The sequence below is a fragment of the Microcebus murinus genome, chromosome 5 (assembly GCF_040939455.1).
Source record: "Microcebus murinus isolate Inina chromosome 5, M.murinus_Inina_mat1.0, whole genome shotgun sequence".
NCBI classification, from domain to species: domain Eukaryota; kingdom Metazoa; phylum Chordata; class Mammalia; order Primates; family Cheirogaleidae; genus Microcebus; species Microcebus murinus.
The window spans coordinates 49,079,269-49,097,174 of NC_134108.1; the positions used below are offsets into that span (position 1 = coordinate 49,079,269).

At 37.6% G+C, this 17,906-nt stretch overlaps 2 protein-coding genes across 2 annotated transcripts in view; one reads left to right on the forward strand and one right to left on the reverse strand.

Annotated features, from left to right (window-relative positions):
* CDC40 (cell division cycle 40) overlaps nt 1-1,433 on the reverse strand; it is a 487,800-nt gene extending 486,367 nt beyond the window's left edge. Inside the window, exon 1 of the mRNA XM_076003066.1 lies at nt 1,429-1,433. The gene's annotated coding sequence lies outside the window, so the exon portion shown is untranslated. The remainder of the gene's footprint in view (nt 1-1,428) is intronic.
* AK9 (adenylate kinase 9) overlaps nt 1-17,906 on the forward strand; it is a 110,828-nt gene that overhangs the window by 79,427 nt on the left and 13,495 nt on the right. Inside the window, exons 27-33 of the mRNA XM_012753169.3 lie at nt 983-1,107; nt 3,886-4,105; nt 8,104-8,169; nt 12,586-12,792; nt 13,309-13,527; nt 14,280-14,493; nt 16,621-16,822. Coding sequence (XP_012608623.1) covers nt 983-1,107; nt 3,886-4,105; nt 8,104-8,169; nt 12,586-12,792; nt 13,309-13,527; nt 14,280-14,493; nt 16,621-16,822 — 1,253 coding nt within the window. The remainder of the gene's footprint in view (nt 1-982; nt 1,108-3,885; nt 4,106-8,103; nt 8,170-12,585; nt 12,793-13,308; nt 13,528-14,279; nt 14,494-16,620; nt 16,823-17,906) is intronic.

Sequence of the window (17,906 nt, forward strand, 5' to 3'; positions counted from 1 at the left end):
TCTTATCACTAAGTCACTCCTCTTAGTTATAATAAATATTACTTATTGCTTATAACCATATTAAATATTGGTTTAAAGAAAAGAGCTCAAATTTTAAAATATTTATAAGCAATAGTATTAAAAATATTATCTCAGAAAAAACAGGTTTCATCCTATTCAATTATGTAATATAGTATTGTTTATGTTAATTGTTATATTAATATAGTTTTGATATTTTATGAATACATAATATTTGTACATATTTGTGGGGTACGTGTGATATTAATATTTTGTTATGTGCATAGAATGTGTAATGATCAAATCAGGGTATTTAGGATACCCATTACCTTGAGCATTTATCATTTCTCTGTGTTGGGAACATCAAGTCCTCTCTTCTAGCTGTTTTGAAATGTACAATAGTTGTTAATTATAGTCACCCTACTGTGCTATGGAACATTAGAACTTCTTCCTTCTATCTGCTGTATGTTTGTACCCATCATTCCATCTTTTTTTTTTTTTCGAGACAGAGTCTCACTCTGTTCCCCGAGTTAGAGTGCCATGGCGTCAGCCTAGCTCACAGCAACCTCAAACTCCTGGGCTCAAGCAATCCTCCTGCCTCAGCCTCCCGAGTAGCTGGGATTACAGGTGTGAGCCACCATTCCTGGCTAATTTTTGTTTGTTTGTTTCATTTTTAGTTGACTGGCTAATTTTTTCTGTTTTTAGTAGAGACGGGGTCTCACTCTTGCTCAGGCTGGAACTCCTGAGCTCAAACAATTCTCTCACCTCCGCTTCCCAGAGTGCTAGGATTACAGGCATGAGCCACCTCGCCCGGCCACATCTTTCTTCATCCCCCCCATACATACTCTTCCCAGCTTCTAGCAATTATTCTACTCTCCACCTCCATGAGATCAGCTTTTTTTTTAGTGCCCACATACAAATAAGAACATGCAATGACTAATATAGAGTTGTAAAACTTGTTTTATTTTCTGATTTTTGTTTTTAGCCTCCAGAATTACAACTTACAGAAGAAGAGGAAGCAATCAAAGCAAATCTAATGGAAAATGATCCATTGCCTTCTGAAATTCTCGACATGATTCTTTCTGAGTGGTGGTTTGAGGAACCAATGCGGTACCTTAATTTATGTAGAATTATACATTTACTTACTTTTATTTGTTTTATTTTTAAAAGTTAAAAATGTAGTTCAACATATATTCAAGATTTTTTTCTCATTTATATTCATGTAAACTGGTGATTCTCACTTGAGATACACATTAAAAACATCTGTGGATTTTTTTAAAAATCCTGTTGCCAGGACCCCATCCCAAAACAGTTGAATCAGAATCTCTAGGGATATGACACTGGGACCCAGGCATTGATGTTTTTAAGGAACCCCTCACCTCCCAGTGATTCCAATGTGCAGTTGTGGTGTGGCAAACTCGTGTTCTAAACCCATGTACTCTAAACACATGCTGGACTATTTATACTTGTGGTCTTTTAACAACTACTGTTAAGACCAGTTAATAGCTATTCATAATATTATCCCTTTACCAAATGCCAGGAACAATTCTGACCCCAGAAAGGACACATTTAAGAATCTCCAGGTCACTCAAACTTAAAACTTCACCTTCATTTCCTAACCAGAATATCTTGCCTTGATATTCACCAAAAGAAAATGAAATTATATTTACAATACTGATTATAGCACACACACATATATGGAACTTACTATGTACCAGGTATGGTTGGACTATGTTTTATTCCTATTAGCTTGCTTAATCCTTACAACAATCCTATGAGATAAAAAATTCTTATTATCTCATTTAAGTGATAAGAAAACTGAATCACAGAAAATTTAAATAACTGGCTAATTCCAGTGTTCCTCTTAAGTCTCTGGGCACTCTTGTTCACCTAGTCCCTGGTCTAAATGAGTGAGTGGGATTATTAGTCACAAATTTTATGTTTAGTTTCTTGTTCCCTAAATTAGATTAGGGAACAAGGAAGAACTAGCTGCCAAACAAGAACTTGAAGAGCTTGCTCTTTAGGCCAGTGTTAAAATTAAGGAAGAAAACACAAAAAAGCAGGTAGTGCTTGTAGTTGTAGAAAATTTAGACAGGTTACCTGCAGCTATATAGTCACAGGTTGTTCTTCATTCATTTAGCTCTGACCTCACAGTGTACATTAAAATATAGGCAGATAGATGGATATGGACAAGGATATATAGATATGTAGACAGATATAGATATGAATTGAAGAATTAGAAGTAAAAAGTGAAATTGTGAAAGTCTAAATAAAATAGCTGAATATTATGCAACCCCATTAAAATTTATTATAATGAAGAATTTGTCATCACATGAGAAATGTTATTGAGTTAAAAAAGAAGATACAAAACTTTAGATAGAGAGATAGACACTTGAAGAAGTAACTGGAAAGAAATAAAACAAAATGTCAATAACCTCTGGGATATGAGATGATAGATAACTTTGCCCTTTTTCATGCTTTTCTCTATATTTCAATTTTTCTATAGTGAAATGTATTGCTTTTATAATCATGGGAAAAAATCAACACATTTTAAAAATTGCATTAATCCTGCAGCCATATAGTCAGGGCTTGAACTAAGTGGCAGCAAAGAAAATTGAGCACAGAGGAGGGCATGCCAGGACTCAGCTATTCTATGTGAGAAGCAAAAGGGAGCTGGCAGGGAGGTCCAAAGGCCCCTGGAATTTGGGTCAGAAGGAAGAGCAGTTTGGAAGGGTAACAGTGAGTATGATTTTTGACAGTATAATACATATATTATTCCTGAAGGGAATATGAATATATGGAGAAACTGTGCAGCTTTTTGAAAATTCTGAATTAAAACTCGGAAGAGAAGTTAAGAGTAGAGATAAAACTTCAGAAATAATTGACAAAGAAGTGATATCGGAACAGTAGGAATAAAGTTGCTCCTCTCAGAAGAGACTAGACCTCTCTAACGAAAAAGACACATATATTATGGCCAATGTGTGGAAATTTGTCCTCGTAATGAGAAGAGAAAATTAATATTTTTGAATTAACATCTTTGAAAGCTGAAACTTTTGATGTTCATGAAAGTCCTCTTCATATTAAGAAGAAAACATGTATCTAAATATAAACATTTAAAACAAACCAAACTTCAGATAAGCAAGAGAAACAGACTCTTACTCTAAAGGGGACTAATATTAAATCTCTTGACTAAACAAAGCCAAGTTCTCAAAGCCTAATTGTTTTATAAATGCTCCCTAATGAGAACGTAATAACATTATGGTTATTTGCACAATCCTTAAAGTTTCATCATACTTGGGCAAATTTGACAATCCCATTTAAAAATAATCATCTTACACCTGGGAGCCAGCATATATGCATTAATAATTGTCATTAGTTACAAGGAGATCCAGGGAAGAGGGTATGAATTGTCTCATAAAAGGAAGCATAATTAGAAGAAAAACTACTAAAGGTAAGGACTCCTATTAAAGGTGGGCCAGCCAGGTGTATTCTTTATCTAAGGGGTAACACATTCATTATGCCGGGCTCCTCCGAAGCAGAAAACTTATTTTCTCTTTTCCTTTGATCTTTACATTACTTTTAGTAAACTTCTAATTAATAGTAATTATAAACTGATTGACTAAAATTTTATATTATAAATATACATATAAAATATTATAATTTTAATCCAATTTGATATATTTGGGAAAAGAAATATGTTTATTAACTAGAAGTATTAAAAGAAATAAAAAAAATAAAAGAAATAAAAGATATACAATGAATTTTTAAGGTATTAATTACATATCTTATATAAAATTGAGATTTAGCAACACTTTTTTTACTTTTATATCTATATTTGTAATATAAGATTTTAAGCAAATAAAGTAAATTACAAACATTTTCACCTAGGTCCACAGGTTTTATACTAGATGGTTTCCCACGATATCCCGAAGAGGCATTGTTTCTAGGGGAGCACGGATTTTTCCCAGATGCTGTTGTTTTTATACAAGTTGATGATCAAGACATTTTCGATCGCCTCCTTCCTCCCCGAATTGAAAAGTGGAAACTGAAACAAAAGAAGAAATTAGAAAGGAGAAAACTCATCAAAGACATGAAGTCAAAAATCAGGGTATGTATCCAGTAAAAAAGCATGAAAATAAATATGTCCAGCATCTATTAAAAGTATAAAGTGGCCCTCACAAAAATGTAGTTTTCTGTGTTTAATGCTACAGGAAGCATAAAAATATTTTTCAGCAAATATTAAGACTATTTATAATGTGTTAAGAATTATTTGAGGCTCTCATGATTATCAGTGTGTTAATGCTTCTTTCTTTAAGGCAAATAGAAGGCAGTGGTAGTGCCAAGGCTTCCTCTGCCAGACCCAGCAGCAAAGAGGCAACAAATGGATCCTTGAAACACAGAGAAGTAGAGTTTTCAGTGCCCTTTTTCACTAGCCCCTGGAATGATGGACAACACCATCCTTCAAGGCCATGTGAACCTCTAGTGAAACCAGATCCACATGAGATTAGAACTTTGTTTCTAAAATTATATTCTGAGGAATATTCCATAAAATGTTCAAAAGTGTTATAGGGTACCCAGCAATTCCATTCCTGGGAATCTGTCCAACAGAAATGAAAACATATGTCCACATAAAAACTTGTACGTGAATGTTCATAACAGCATTTTCATGATAGCCAGACAGTGAACACAACCCAAATGTCCATCCACTGATGAATGGATAAACAAAAGGGAGTTTATCCTTATACTTGAAAGTTACCTAGCATTAAAAAGGAATGACCTATTGATACACCCCACAACATGGATAAAAATCAAAATCATTATGCTAAGTGACAGAAGCCAGGCAAAAAAGGAGGAATTGTACAATTCCATTTATATGGCATGCTCTAAAAAGGCAAATCTGTAGATCTGTGCTGGGGTGGAAAGAATGGGGCTTTTGAGTCTGGAGCTAGGAAGACCAAGATGGGACATGAGAGCCATATTCAAATGTTTGAAAGGCTTTCATACTGAAGAGAGCTTATATAAGAGGTATTCCATGTGGTCACAAAGGAAAGAACTGCCATTGGTAGAAGGAAGGTACCAGGTAATATATTTTATTGTTAGTGAGACATTCAAAAAGAACCAAGATTGAAGGCAGGAAGCCTACTTTTCCTCAAGAAGACACCCTAGGGATTATTTTCAGGGGATGTGTTATTTTTTTTAAGTACGGTACAACAATCTACATTTATTCAAATATAGTTAAGTCGCCTTCTTCTGGAACATCATTATAACTCTCCAAACCCCGAATTCCATCCTGAATTTCTTGCAACTCTATTTCCCTAGGAACCATTGGCCCCAATCTCTCATGTCAAGCAATAGAACTCTCATGGGGCAGATAAGAAGGGCTGCTCGTCTTCTTTACCGCTCCTCCACAAAATGCATGGGTTGTGCAGATAGGCTGCGTAGCCACGCCCATCACTAGGTCTTATTTTCAGGGTAGGGTTTATATTGCGCAAATGCCTAGAAATCCTGCTAGGGCTTATTTTATGGGTAGGTCTTATTTTCGGGGAAACACAGTAGTCAAATTCTTTCCCTCTTTGGGGTTAGCCAGACAAAATCCCTTCAAGGGCATTGCCATCCATCCCTCTCCCAACCCACATTAAAGTTGTGCATCCCAGGCCAGCCCTCTCCTACACAAAATCAAAGCAAGCAGAGTTCTTAGCCGTCCAAGAACTGTGGTGTAAGGAGAGAGATGAGGGGAGATATTAATATCTGGCTTCACCTTATTCTTGATGACATTCTTCCCTTTCCTGCTGCCTGGTTTTTCTGAAGGAAACAGACCAAACTTGTCTGTCAGGCGAGTGTTCTGTAAGGATGAGAAATGAAATGAAAGAATCAAAGAAGAGGACATAGAGAAGCACATTTGTACATTGCCTCACTGTGGGACCTGGAGTGTCCAGCCCAGCATTGTCATAGAACTTTGTGATGATGGAAATGTCCTAGGTCTGCACGGTCCAACACAGGAGGCACTAACCACACATGGCTTCTGAGCTCTTGAAATGTGATTAGTGTGGCTAAGAAATCAAATATTTTCATTTTATTTCATTTTAGTTAATTGTAATATAAATAGCCATGGTGGCTAGTGGCTACCGTATTGGACAGAACAGCTCTAGGGCAGTGAAGCCCCATCATAGATATCACATGATCTGAGAATTTTGGGGACCTGGAATAGGAAAGCAGCAGGTTCCAGGAGCTAGTTTATAAGCTCATGCATTTGCTCTTTCATTTTCACACCCACTAACTCTGCCCTGGTTCAGATCTTTCTCAGCTCACACCAGCACTCCTATAGTGACCTCCTAATCATCCTTCCTGCCTTTCATCTCTGCACCCTCCAGGCCATCCTTCCAACTACCTCCAGGCTGATTTTCCTAAAACTCTTATTTTGATTAAGCCAAGCCACCCCATTAAGGTTTGAACTCCCACTCTTTTTCCAAACCCTCTCTCTAACTTTATTTTTCAACTGGAACAAATACAAACTGTTCTGTGCAGTAGCCGCCACAACATATGCTTTTGCATTCCCCTATCTGGGAGTTTCTAAAACCAACTACACTAGCTGTGTGACATTACATGAGTTAAACCCTCTGAATTTCTGTTAACTTACCTATAGAGTGGGATATCACTGTCTGCCCTGCAGATATGTTTGAACAGAAAATGAAAGAATATAAGCCAGGCATGGTGGCTCACACCTGTAATCCTAGCACTCTGGGAGGCCAAGGCAGGAGGATCCCTTGAGGTCAGGAGTTCCAGACAAGCCTGAGCAAGAGCGAGACCCCCATCTCTACTAAAAATGGAAAAATTAGCCAGGCATGCTGGTACATGCCTGTAGTCCCAGCTACTCAGGAGGCTGAGGCAGGAGAATCACTTGAGCTCAGGAGTTTGAGGTTGCTGCCAGCTAGGCTGACTCCAGGGCACGCTAGCCCAGGTGACAGAGCGAGACTCAGTCCCAAAAAAAAAAAAAAAAAAAAGGAAAGAAAAGAAAGAGTAAATATTATAGTGTTCAGGACAGTGCTGGCATCTGTTTAGACATTCAATAATTAGTTAAACTTCACTGACTACTTCTTTGAGTAAAGGGAGCAGAGGAAAAGTAGACTCAGAATATACAGGGGTGTTATTGTGTATAGTTTGCATTTTTAGGGTGTATAGAGTGGTCGTTATGTATTATCAAAACACAAAGGAAATTGTTTTCACAGATCCACATTTAAAGAACCTATGGTAAAACTATGTTTTAAAAAAAGAAATACTAGAAGCGTTTGTAAATTCTCACTCTCTAAGAGCTATAGAATCTCTACGGGGGCTCATAAACTAAATGAATTTCATTTAATTCAGTTTTATAATTCTATCTACAAATACTTCTTGAATGCCTATAACTATTTCTTTGCCTAAGGTATAAGTCCTCAGGAAATGTACTCAACAATTACCAGATGAAAGCAGCAAGGTCCTGCTGGCCTAGACCAGAACCCTAAGAGCATGTCCTCAGGCAGCTCTGTTCTCCCGGTATTTAAAGGGACTCCAGTTTGCAGGGTCTTCAGTCAACAAGGCCCAAACCCCAGGGAAGCTGATTAGTGTTCATGCAAACCTGGGAGACATGGCAAAGGATCCATTGCATTAGATTTAGAGGACCCTGGAAAGACTGGCTGTCTACACACCATGTCTGTGAGGATATCCCAAGCACACATGCTTTCCTCATATGGACATGTGTATTTTTAGGTTTGTTGGGCTATTGAATTTAATAGTATAATAAATGTTTTCAACAAATTACCTCCAAAGTATTTCCCTATTTCCTGCCACCAAATGAGTAATAAATTTTGAAAAGAAGTTATAAAGTTTGTGGAAAGAGGGACTGACTCTAAGTGCTGTTTATGCCCTGGCGGTAAATAGCTGATCAAGAGGTTCAGAGGCAGGAGGATGCAAGCAACATAATTACCATCATTGCATCCTTTCCTGCAAACTTTGCCATCCTTCCACCCCAATGTTATTAATATTTCCACTTTGGAGAAAAATACATGAATACATAGAAAGTAAGTGTTACCATTCTCCATTAAAATTATTAAATGTCTCTTTCTTTAACAGGAAGATATGATTGCTAAAAGAAGGGCTGAACTTATGGCAGAGAGAGATAGAAAAAAGAAAGGGGAGGTAAGTACATAAATTTTTTTAAAAAAAGCATTATATATACACCTTTTATTTTCTTTCCACTTTTTGGTATTTCATAACTGTTTACAATGACCTATTATTTTTATAATCAGAAGAATGAACACTTTTTAAAGAAAAGACCACTAAAGGTGTTTAAATAATCTAATGTAAAATATAATACAGCATTGAACTATGCTTCTCTGGGATTCTCATCTTTTCTTTTCACACTTCCAGCCAGTGCCATAGGGAGACAGGCTGGGAGCTTGGGTGAGGCTAGACAGAGCCTGTGAAGTTGTGCTGGAGTTAAAACACTGATTCACTCAGGGTAAGGAATGGAATGGGGCAGAGCCTGTGAACCTCAGGGTCAGACCCCTGCCCTGAATGCAGCACCTTCTTGGTATCTGCTGATAAACTTTGCAGATCACGGATTTTGTTTTATTTAGAAAGGAGCTATTCCCGAGCAGACCTAACCTACACAAGTGCTACAGCCAAGCAACTCAAGGGTGCAGAAGTTGAAGACGATGTGTGACTAGACAAGCTGTTCAATAAAGAACCTGAGGCTCATATATACACAGTCATTCTCGTAACCAAGGCAAATGATAGCATAGCCCCTGCCTTCTTCCTTTTCCTTCTGGTTTATGACACCTCTGTAGCATCTTTTCAAGGCTGACCCTCCTGTAATCTGATTTCCATTTACATAAAAATATCCAGCCAAACAGCAGGAAGAAAAAAAGAGGAATACAAAAATGGAACTAGCTACAAGTGTCACCATATGCCGCCCTGGTGTGGACATGTGGGACGTCTGCACGGAGGACTGCTGATGCAACGCAGTTGTGACTGTGGGCATGAAGCATTGCAGAAGAGAGGCCGAAGCAATTGCTGCTTTACCAAAACAAAAGATTTACAATCAAAAGTAGATCCAAAACCATTAGACAGAGAAAGTTACGACACCATCTAAGAATAAGAACCCTCTTCATCATTTACCTTGGACTTTATTCATTCAGTCGGTCCATCAGCAAACATTAATTAAGACTTGTGGCTAACAGTGTCTCAGATACTGACAAATCAGCCACGAAGAAAATTTACAGACATCTCTGGCCCTATTCTAAGGCTTATTCCGATATCAAACATGTTCTGAAAATTTACTCTGTTCAAGGTGTCATGCTAATGTTTAGGATCAAAAAGACAGGCATCCTAACCTGGAGTCAAGTATAGTTAACTACTCTAAGCCCTTGAGAAATCCTAGCGGTCCCCTTCTAAGGCACTTCAAATGTCTCAGCAACAAGGGAGTCCAGGTTTGGAGGATGAGCAGACCTAAACTGGTGTCCTCTGTCCAATGTTCACTGACTCAGTTCACTGCTGGCTCTCCGGTACCTAGCAGAGAGCTGACACAGGCAGACACTCAACTTACAGTTGTTTTATTAAGGTCGTATAACATTGAGCAAGTTCCTTTTAGCCTCTATGAGCCTAGGTTTTTCATGTTGAATGGGAAAAATCAATTAATAGTTTTCCTGATTAATAATACTTTAATTCTCTTCCTTTGCTATTCTTTAGTTAAATCTTTTTTCTTAAGCATTAGTTTTCAGGATAAAATTAAAATGATCTTTATAATTTTTCCATTTGTTAACATTAGAATGGAGTGATTTCTTCTTATTTTGCAATCAAGGATTCAATATTTATAGCTATAGGTTAAATAAGATTTTGTAAATTGGCTCTCCTAAGACTTAATCTTTTATAAAATTGGCTATGTATCCCACACAATTAATTTGTACAAACTTCTGGAACACAACTCCTGAGATTTTTGATGAATTAAAAACTAAAACAGCATATGTATTTATTTTTTTCCAATTCCTTGCGATACATCTCGCAATTAATACTACCTTAGACAACAAAATGCTAACAACATACAGCATCTCAGGGATCGTTTATTGGGACTGTTACCATCAGTTGATGTGACACTCTGACTCGAATCCACGCTGACCTCCAGGTGACACCCTGAGCTTGCTCTCATCCACAGATCCAGGGGATTTCTCCCCATTTGCCTCTTTGTGCAGAATATGCAGCTCCATGACTCATCTTTTTAAAACTTACTGGGAAATCACATGCAGATAACGTGCTTCCCAGGTTTGTCTTCCTGCCTTAACAAAATCATTGCCTTTGCTGTCTGACTTCAACATCCCAGTGACTACTTGCATTAATTTCATAGGAAAATATCGCCATCTTGTGGATGCTCAGTCTCAGGCTGGGGCTGGAAGCCGACCTTGCCTTGCACACGCACTGGCTCCCTCTCTGGTGCTGGAAAACACTGCAATCCTGTCTACTTTCAATTTTTGGAACCAATTTCTACATGAAGCACTAAATACTGAACTAGCGTTATAGGACAGAAATGTAAATGTAATAATATGAGACAAAAATTTGGAGACTGGAGAGAGGGAGAATTAGAAGGCAGAGGAAGAACATCCTCTTGATAGGAAATCAAGACTTAAGCCTAAAGAGGACAACTCAATAAATAGAGGTTTGGGGATAGTTTTTAAAGTTGCAAGCATTCAATTGCAAAATTAAGAATAAAAATATAACTAAAACTGGGAACAGAAGAGAAAAGAGATGAGGAATAATGTCAGTTAGCTAGATTTCTCATCACTAGTGGGCAAGAGAAATCAAATTATCACAAGGGTCAAAAGTGGCTCTTTTTACTGTTTATTTTGTTAATTTCTAAACTGGATTCTATAGGAAAAAACACATTTTTAAAATAGAAAAATGGTCAAATAAACTGTGATACTATGAAATACTATATGGCTATTAAATTTCTTTCCATACCACAACATATAGCTTATTATTTTTAAGTATATTGCTAATTTTAAAAAAATAAGGTGTAGGAAATAAAATGATCCCATTTATGTTTAAAATAAAATATAATTAGATGTATATAGAAAAACATCCAAAAGTAGTCTGACCAAATTGTTAACCAAAATTATTTCCAAGTAGGAGAGTAGAAATAGAGATGGAATGTGAAGAGAGAGTTCCACATTTTACCCTATATAACGCTATAAAATTTGATTTCTTTGAAACAAAAATGAGTTTTTTCTTAAAATTATATAATTTAATTTTGTAAAAAAAGTTAGAAGGGCCAAAAAGTAGTGCCAGAGAAGTGACCCCAATTTCATCTGGAACTGAGATGTCCCCAGCTTGTAGTGTGGACTCATCCCACCATAATTGCAATAATCCTACAAAAGGAAATCTCAGGATTAAAAAAAAAAGTCAAAATATAATAAAAAGGGAAAATAGTAAGAGGACCAAATGATTTCAAAATTCTTTAAAAGGCATCAAAAGTGAGAACCCCCGCCCCATGGCCAAGCTCCTTTTGAGGAAAAGGAAGCCTGGGCAGGAGTAGGAACAGGCCCTTGTGCCCTCATCCTCCCCCTGCACCCACAAGTCCAAATCTCAGCTCCAGGCACCTTTCAAGGAACCAAAGGCCCAGTCATTCAGAAAGATTAGGGAATAGCCAGCTAATCAGAAGATTGCAGGCAAGAGATAATAAGACAGTGGAGAGGGTCTGGGAAAGGAGAGAGTTGGGTGTTAAGATGACAATCCTTGGTAACTGGATGGGCAGGGATGGAGAGTGAGGAGACAAGCTAACTCCCAGGTTTAAGATGACTCCCAGGTTGCAGACTGGAGGGCAGTGCTCTAACGGAGACATGGAACAGTGTGGAGGCAGTGCAGGAGGATAAATATTAAGGTTCAGTTTCATGCAAAGTGAACGATAGCACTTAAAGCCTATACAACACAACTTAGTACCAATATCCTGGTGTGGTCTTTAATAATCATTTATGTATTATTCTTGTTTCCTTAAATTGGCTGTAGCCTCCTGAATGGCATTTACTCTCCTGTTAGTACAGTGCATTACACAAGATGACAATAATAGCTATACTCACATAACAGCAATAATAGCAATCATTCAAATACTTACCATGTGCCAGACACTTTTCTCTGGGCCTTGCGTGTATTAACTAATTTTAATGCTCCCAACAACACTGTGAGGTAGGCACCTTTATTATTCCCATTTTACAGGTAAGGAAACTCATCTTGTCCCAGTTAATACAGCTAGTTTTATACTCTTTGAACTGCATTATTTGACCATCAAAATCATGTAACATTTTGGCAATCATAGACATAAGCAGTATTTAATATCTTGTCTATTCATTTACTTGTGGTATCACTATGATGTCAGAGTCTTGAAGGTATTAAATTTCTGGATACCAGATATTAATATTTAAAACCTTACTGGGTTACTAGATGAATGTTGTGATACAATACTAACCAATATCTGGTTATTACAAAACATTCCAGATGATTGGTTAACAGCAGCATTTGTTACATATTTTATATGTATATAGTAAAAGGGAATATTTTCTTCCTTAGAGTTCTAGTAAAGATGATGAAGAAATTAGTGAAGAGGAGGCTGAAGAAGATGAAGATGATATTGACAACATCCTTGAAGAGGAGTTTCCAAAAGATGAGGAAGAGATGACTGAGGAAGATGAACAGGAAAGTGAAGCAATTGAACGCCTGAGAGGTGAACTGGGAGAGAAATTTGAAGCAGATTTGCATAATTTTCAAAATATACAGGTATTACTTTTTGTTCAGTTTTCATCATTCAAAAAGTAACATTTGAGAATGAGACAAAAGCAATTTGGCTTATGCCTTCTTTTAAACATTTCAACAGAAATGCATGTTTTAGGGCTGTATTCCCTTTTGTCTGTACCACTTAAAGAATTATGAAAACAAGTCCACAAATCAAGAGCAACATGGTAGCTGGGCCTGGTGGCATGTACCTGTAGGCCCAGCTACTCGAGAGGCTGAGGTAGGAGGATCGCTTGAGCCCAGGTGTTTGAGGTTGCTGTGAGCTATGATGATGCCACTGCACTCCAGCTGAGGGGACAGAGCAAGACCCTATGACCCTGTCTCCAAAAAAGAGAACACACACAGGGTCAGAGTAAATGTAGCTACCAACCACAGCCTCTTGGAAGCTATTTGTTTTCTAAGCTGAAGTAGTCAGTCACCAGCAGTATTTATATGTTGTGACTGAATACTACCAGCCTTTTTCCCACTAAATATATTTGGCTTTATTATTTCTCTCATCAGGATGATTTGGATAAGTTTTTGATACCAATAATTTTTATTAATGGAACTCGGAAAATCCACATTGTACAGTATATATTGAATCTGAGAATGAAACCACTGGTGGAAAACCGTGCAAGCATTTTTGAGAAATGTTATCCAATATCGGCACACATTGCCCAGAAAATGCTCAACTATACCTATAAGTATACAAGCTCATTTGGCTATTGGGACCCTGTAAAGGTAATTTCAGCAAATGTACCTGAAAGCCATGTTCTTCCCTTATTTATTTTTTTTAAAGGTGTGTCTAGGAAGAAGACCGGATAATATCAAAGACAGTAAGAATCATGTAGTATTCTAGCTATAAAAATACTTGGAAATTTGAAATGGAATCATTAAACTTTCAACTTTGATTACCAACTATATGACACAGAGCAGAGACCCCCACTCACGCCTGAGTTCCCCCTTGTCTCCAGCATTTACTTCCAGTCATGAACTTCACTCCAGCCCAAGAATGGTGATGTTGACACTGCCACTGACCTTCAACATCTGTCATGGCCTATCTTCAAATACAGCCATTTTGGGGGCCAGGGCTTCAACATATGAATTGAGGGGTGGGGGAGAGAAAATTCAATCCATAGCACCACCTTAGGAATGGACCTGTTTGTGAAGATAAATTGGCCTATGAATAAATGCAAACAACCTCACACCCCTTGGCAGAAATATTCAGCACACACTGATATTATAAAGGAAGTAGAAGAACTATAACTGTCATAAACCGAAAGCCAGTTAAGAAATATTACATTGACTACATGTGAGTGGAAAATAATTTGTACTTTTCCACAGTTATCTAATATTAATATTTGATTATAATTAGTTTTATTATTCTATAAGAAAAAATTGTTTCTTATTTTACAAATTTTTTTAAATGTCTTTGGGAGAAAGGCTGTTTAAATCAAAACTAACTTTCAAATGCAATTGTGTATTTGTTGCAGCTAAGTGAAGGAGAGACAATCAGGCCAGTTGAAAATGCAGAGAATCCAGTTTATCCTGTGATTCATCGTCAGTATATTTATTTTTTATCTAGTAAGGAAACTAAAGAGAAATTTATGAAGAACCCAATCAAATATATCCGCCAACCCAAACCTAAGCCTACTGTGCCCCTTAAGATTGTAATTGTGGGGCCTCCAAAATCTGGGAAAACTACAGGTGAGTGTGTGTTTGCCTTTGTTTTCCTCAAGCATAAAAGGAACCCCTGAAAACTAGTGCCACTTCTTCAGGAAACTGACTATCAAAATTGACTCAAAAAGAGATAGAAAACCAAAATAGACCAATAACCATTGAAGAAAAAGCATCGAAAAATATAACCCAGCTCCTAAAAAGGATCGAATGATTTTAGAGAAAAATGATATCAAACTTTCAAAAAATTAAAAGCTCAAGAGATCATGTCTGTGTTTTTATAATCTCTTCCATAGCAGGGGAAAAGACAGTGAGCTTCCCATTTTATTTTTCTTTTCTTTCTTTTATTAAAGAATATAGGCCATATAATCAAAAAGATACAAAGAATGCAAATCCATTTTGGAATTAACATAACTCTGACATCAAAACATAGTAAGATAACAAGAAAAGAAATTACAAACCAATATTTGTAATTACAGTCAAATATCCTAAATAAAAATTATAAAACTGACTGTAACAATGTATTACAAGATTGTGTTAGCATAAAAATTGTATTAAACGATTTTATAAATATACTCTACTACATTAATAGTTTAAAAAGAAAAAATCGATTGTCTTAGTCATTACTGAAAAAGGTGTTTGATAAATCATATTCTGGTAATGTTTGAATTATGTTTAACTTTAGGCTGTAGGGGGTTTTTTTGTTTTTTTTTTTTTAAGGCAAATAGTCCCAAAATAGATTGGTTGTGATATTTCAAGATGACATGATAACAAGAACAGTGGTTGGTCACGAGAACAGGATGGAAAGGATAGATGTGGATATATGTTAAAGGAAAACAGTAAGTCTTAACGACTCACTGAATATAGAATGAAGGGGAGAGAGAAGGTCAAAGATTAATTTGCCACCAAGAATAATAAAGGAGAGTTTTGTGTTCCAGCTCTTCAGATGGAAAGTTTGTTTTGCCCTTTGAACTTCTTAAGATGACAAAAGAGTCTATAATAGCTGTTTTCTAAATGTTCACAAAGCTAATGGTATTTCCCCTAAACAGCAGAACATTGACATTCATATTAAGATTCCACATGCAGAGCAAAAGGCGAAAATGTAGACACAACAATATGATTTCTCATTTCTTTGCTGAAATGTCAGTCAATTTTTAAACAAGATGGCAAATTTCAAAGCTTAATTATTTTTAGAACTTTAAAAAAAATCTGGTCTAGTTCCAGTATTTGTAGAAAGCTGAGATTAAGAGCTCTGTAGCTCTCACAGGGGCTTCCCTTTTGGGTGGTCCCTGGTCAGTTAAGCACATTCCTCATAGGAAGAGATGGGCTGTCAGAATCCTTTACCCATGGCTGTCTCCAAACAATGCTCAGGCAAGGCATAAAGACAACAGAGCACTCCCACATCTAGTGGTTACTGGAAGCCGTTTGTCTATGGTCTCACTTAGGAGAAGCCAATCTGGGTCCTCAGTCAGCCAATGGCAACGTCTGTGTGACTTGGACAAATCCTTCTGTTCTAGTGGGCTTCAGTTCCCCTCATCTATAAAATTGGAATTTCAATATCCATTCCACCCATCTGATGGAATGGTTGAAAATATCAAACAAGGTCACAGATGAAAAATTCCTCATAAGATATAAATCACTATTAAAATGTCAGGTATGCCATCATAATTTTTAAAAATTATCTCCTAGAGGATTCACTGAGACCTCACTGTATAGACTATGCTGTCCTGATTGCGGCATGGAGTACATAAATGGACAGACAGGGGAATGTACAATCCAGGGAAACAACAGTGTTATTGTTATTTGGGGCATAATACCAAATATCGAAAACACATAAAATGCCTTGCAAAGCTCTCAAAAATTTTGCTGCCTCAGGCAGAAGGAAGAAAACCTTAAACACTGGTTTGGTTGTGGGGGAAAAAAAATCACAGAGTTAGCTCATTAACCAGATCCATCAGGCGCATACCTGAAGTATTGATAATGACTGACCTTTGACAGTTCATTCGGTAACGTGGAGATTTTAATTTTCAAAAGTTCATGGAGGAATGTAAAGATTAGCTTGCTGTTCAAGTCTTAGTTTTAGATCTTAGAGTCTAAAACTAAGGGTAACTGGTGAATTTGTGAAATGAAATGAGTTTAAAGTTTTATGTTTTTCAGTTGCCAAAAAAATTGCAAGTGAATATGGGTTAAAGCGTTTGTCAATAGGAGACAGTTTGCGTTATATATTAAACCACCACCCAGAAACAGAGCTGGCACTGATGTTAAATTGGCATCTTCATAAAGGAATGACGGCGCCTGATGAACTGGCTATTCAAGCCTTAGAACTTTCTCTGATGGAAAGCGTATGCAATATTGCAGGGTGAGTGAGTGGGGTGGGAGGAGGGGCAGAGGGGGATAAATCTTTCAAGAAATGGCTCACTAGGAATTTAAAACATTATCTTAAATGGGGTTTAAAGCTCTTGTAAAGGATGTGACCTACAAACTCTGGACACCTATATGGTTACATATTTTAATTTCCTGCCAAGCTACAACTTGGCTTGAGTACTCACATGGCAGATTAGCTAGCGGGCAGTAACACTTCACTCCCTCCAGCAATGCCTGAGCTGTCCAAAAGCCTCCAGGCTCACACAGTCCACAAAGGAGGCTCACCCTAGTAGACTTCTCACTGCCCCATGGAGTGACAGAAGAGCTGCCCTCCTCCTCCCCTCAGATGGTGCTGGTCCAGTTAGATGTTCTCTCTGGCCCACCCTCTGCACAGGCAGCAGCGCCCCTCCCTTGAAGCCATATTTGGACAAGAGTGTTGTGTGCTTGAGCTCTCTCCAGCTCACGCTCCTCTGCTCAGCCGTGCTCCCCGAACACAGCCACTGGCCACACCCATTATAAAAGCCCTCCCCAGTGACGCCTGCGGCCCTGGGTTTGAGCACAGGTCACTGACCTAGAGACCCACCTCCACACCCCCACCCCAATTTATTTAAAGTTGTTTTTATTAGTAAGAGCCTTCTTTCCCTTCCTTACCACTGGCCCTTAATCAAATCCTTGAACAATTCTCCCAATTTCAGTTATAGGGGAGCAGATTCTGGGGTGTCAGACTTTTTCCCCAGAGGAAGTTCTGGAACTTATACAAATTGAGCCACCTGCTCCCTGGTATTCAGCTTTGTGTAGGAAGGACCTCAGTGCAGGGACCTTGGTTGAGTCAAAAGGTTTTTTTGGTGTTTTTTTTTTTTTGTTTTTTTTTTTCATCTTAATACCAGGACAAGGACTGCTCATTCACCCTGAATTTCCTGAGTCCTAAGGGTTACTCAGTGACCCATCACTGCTCAAGAAGTTGAGCTGCTCTCTATTTAAAGAAACCACAATGGCACCCTCATATATTCTCTGTTAGGCCAGCCTCGCTCTGTGAATTTATAATTCCCTCTGCCATGCAATTTAACACTAGTGTCTAG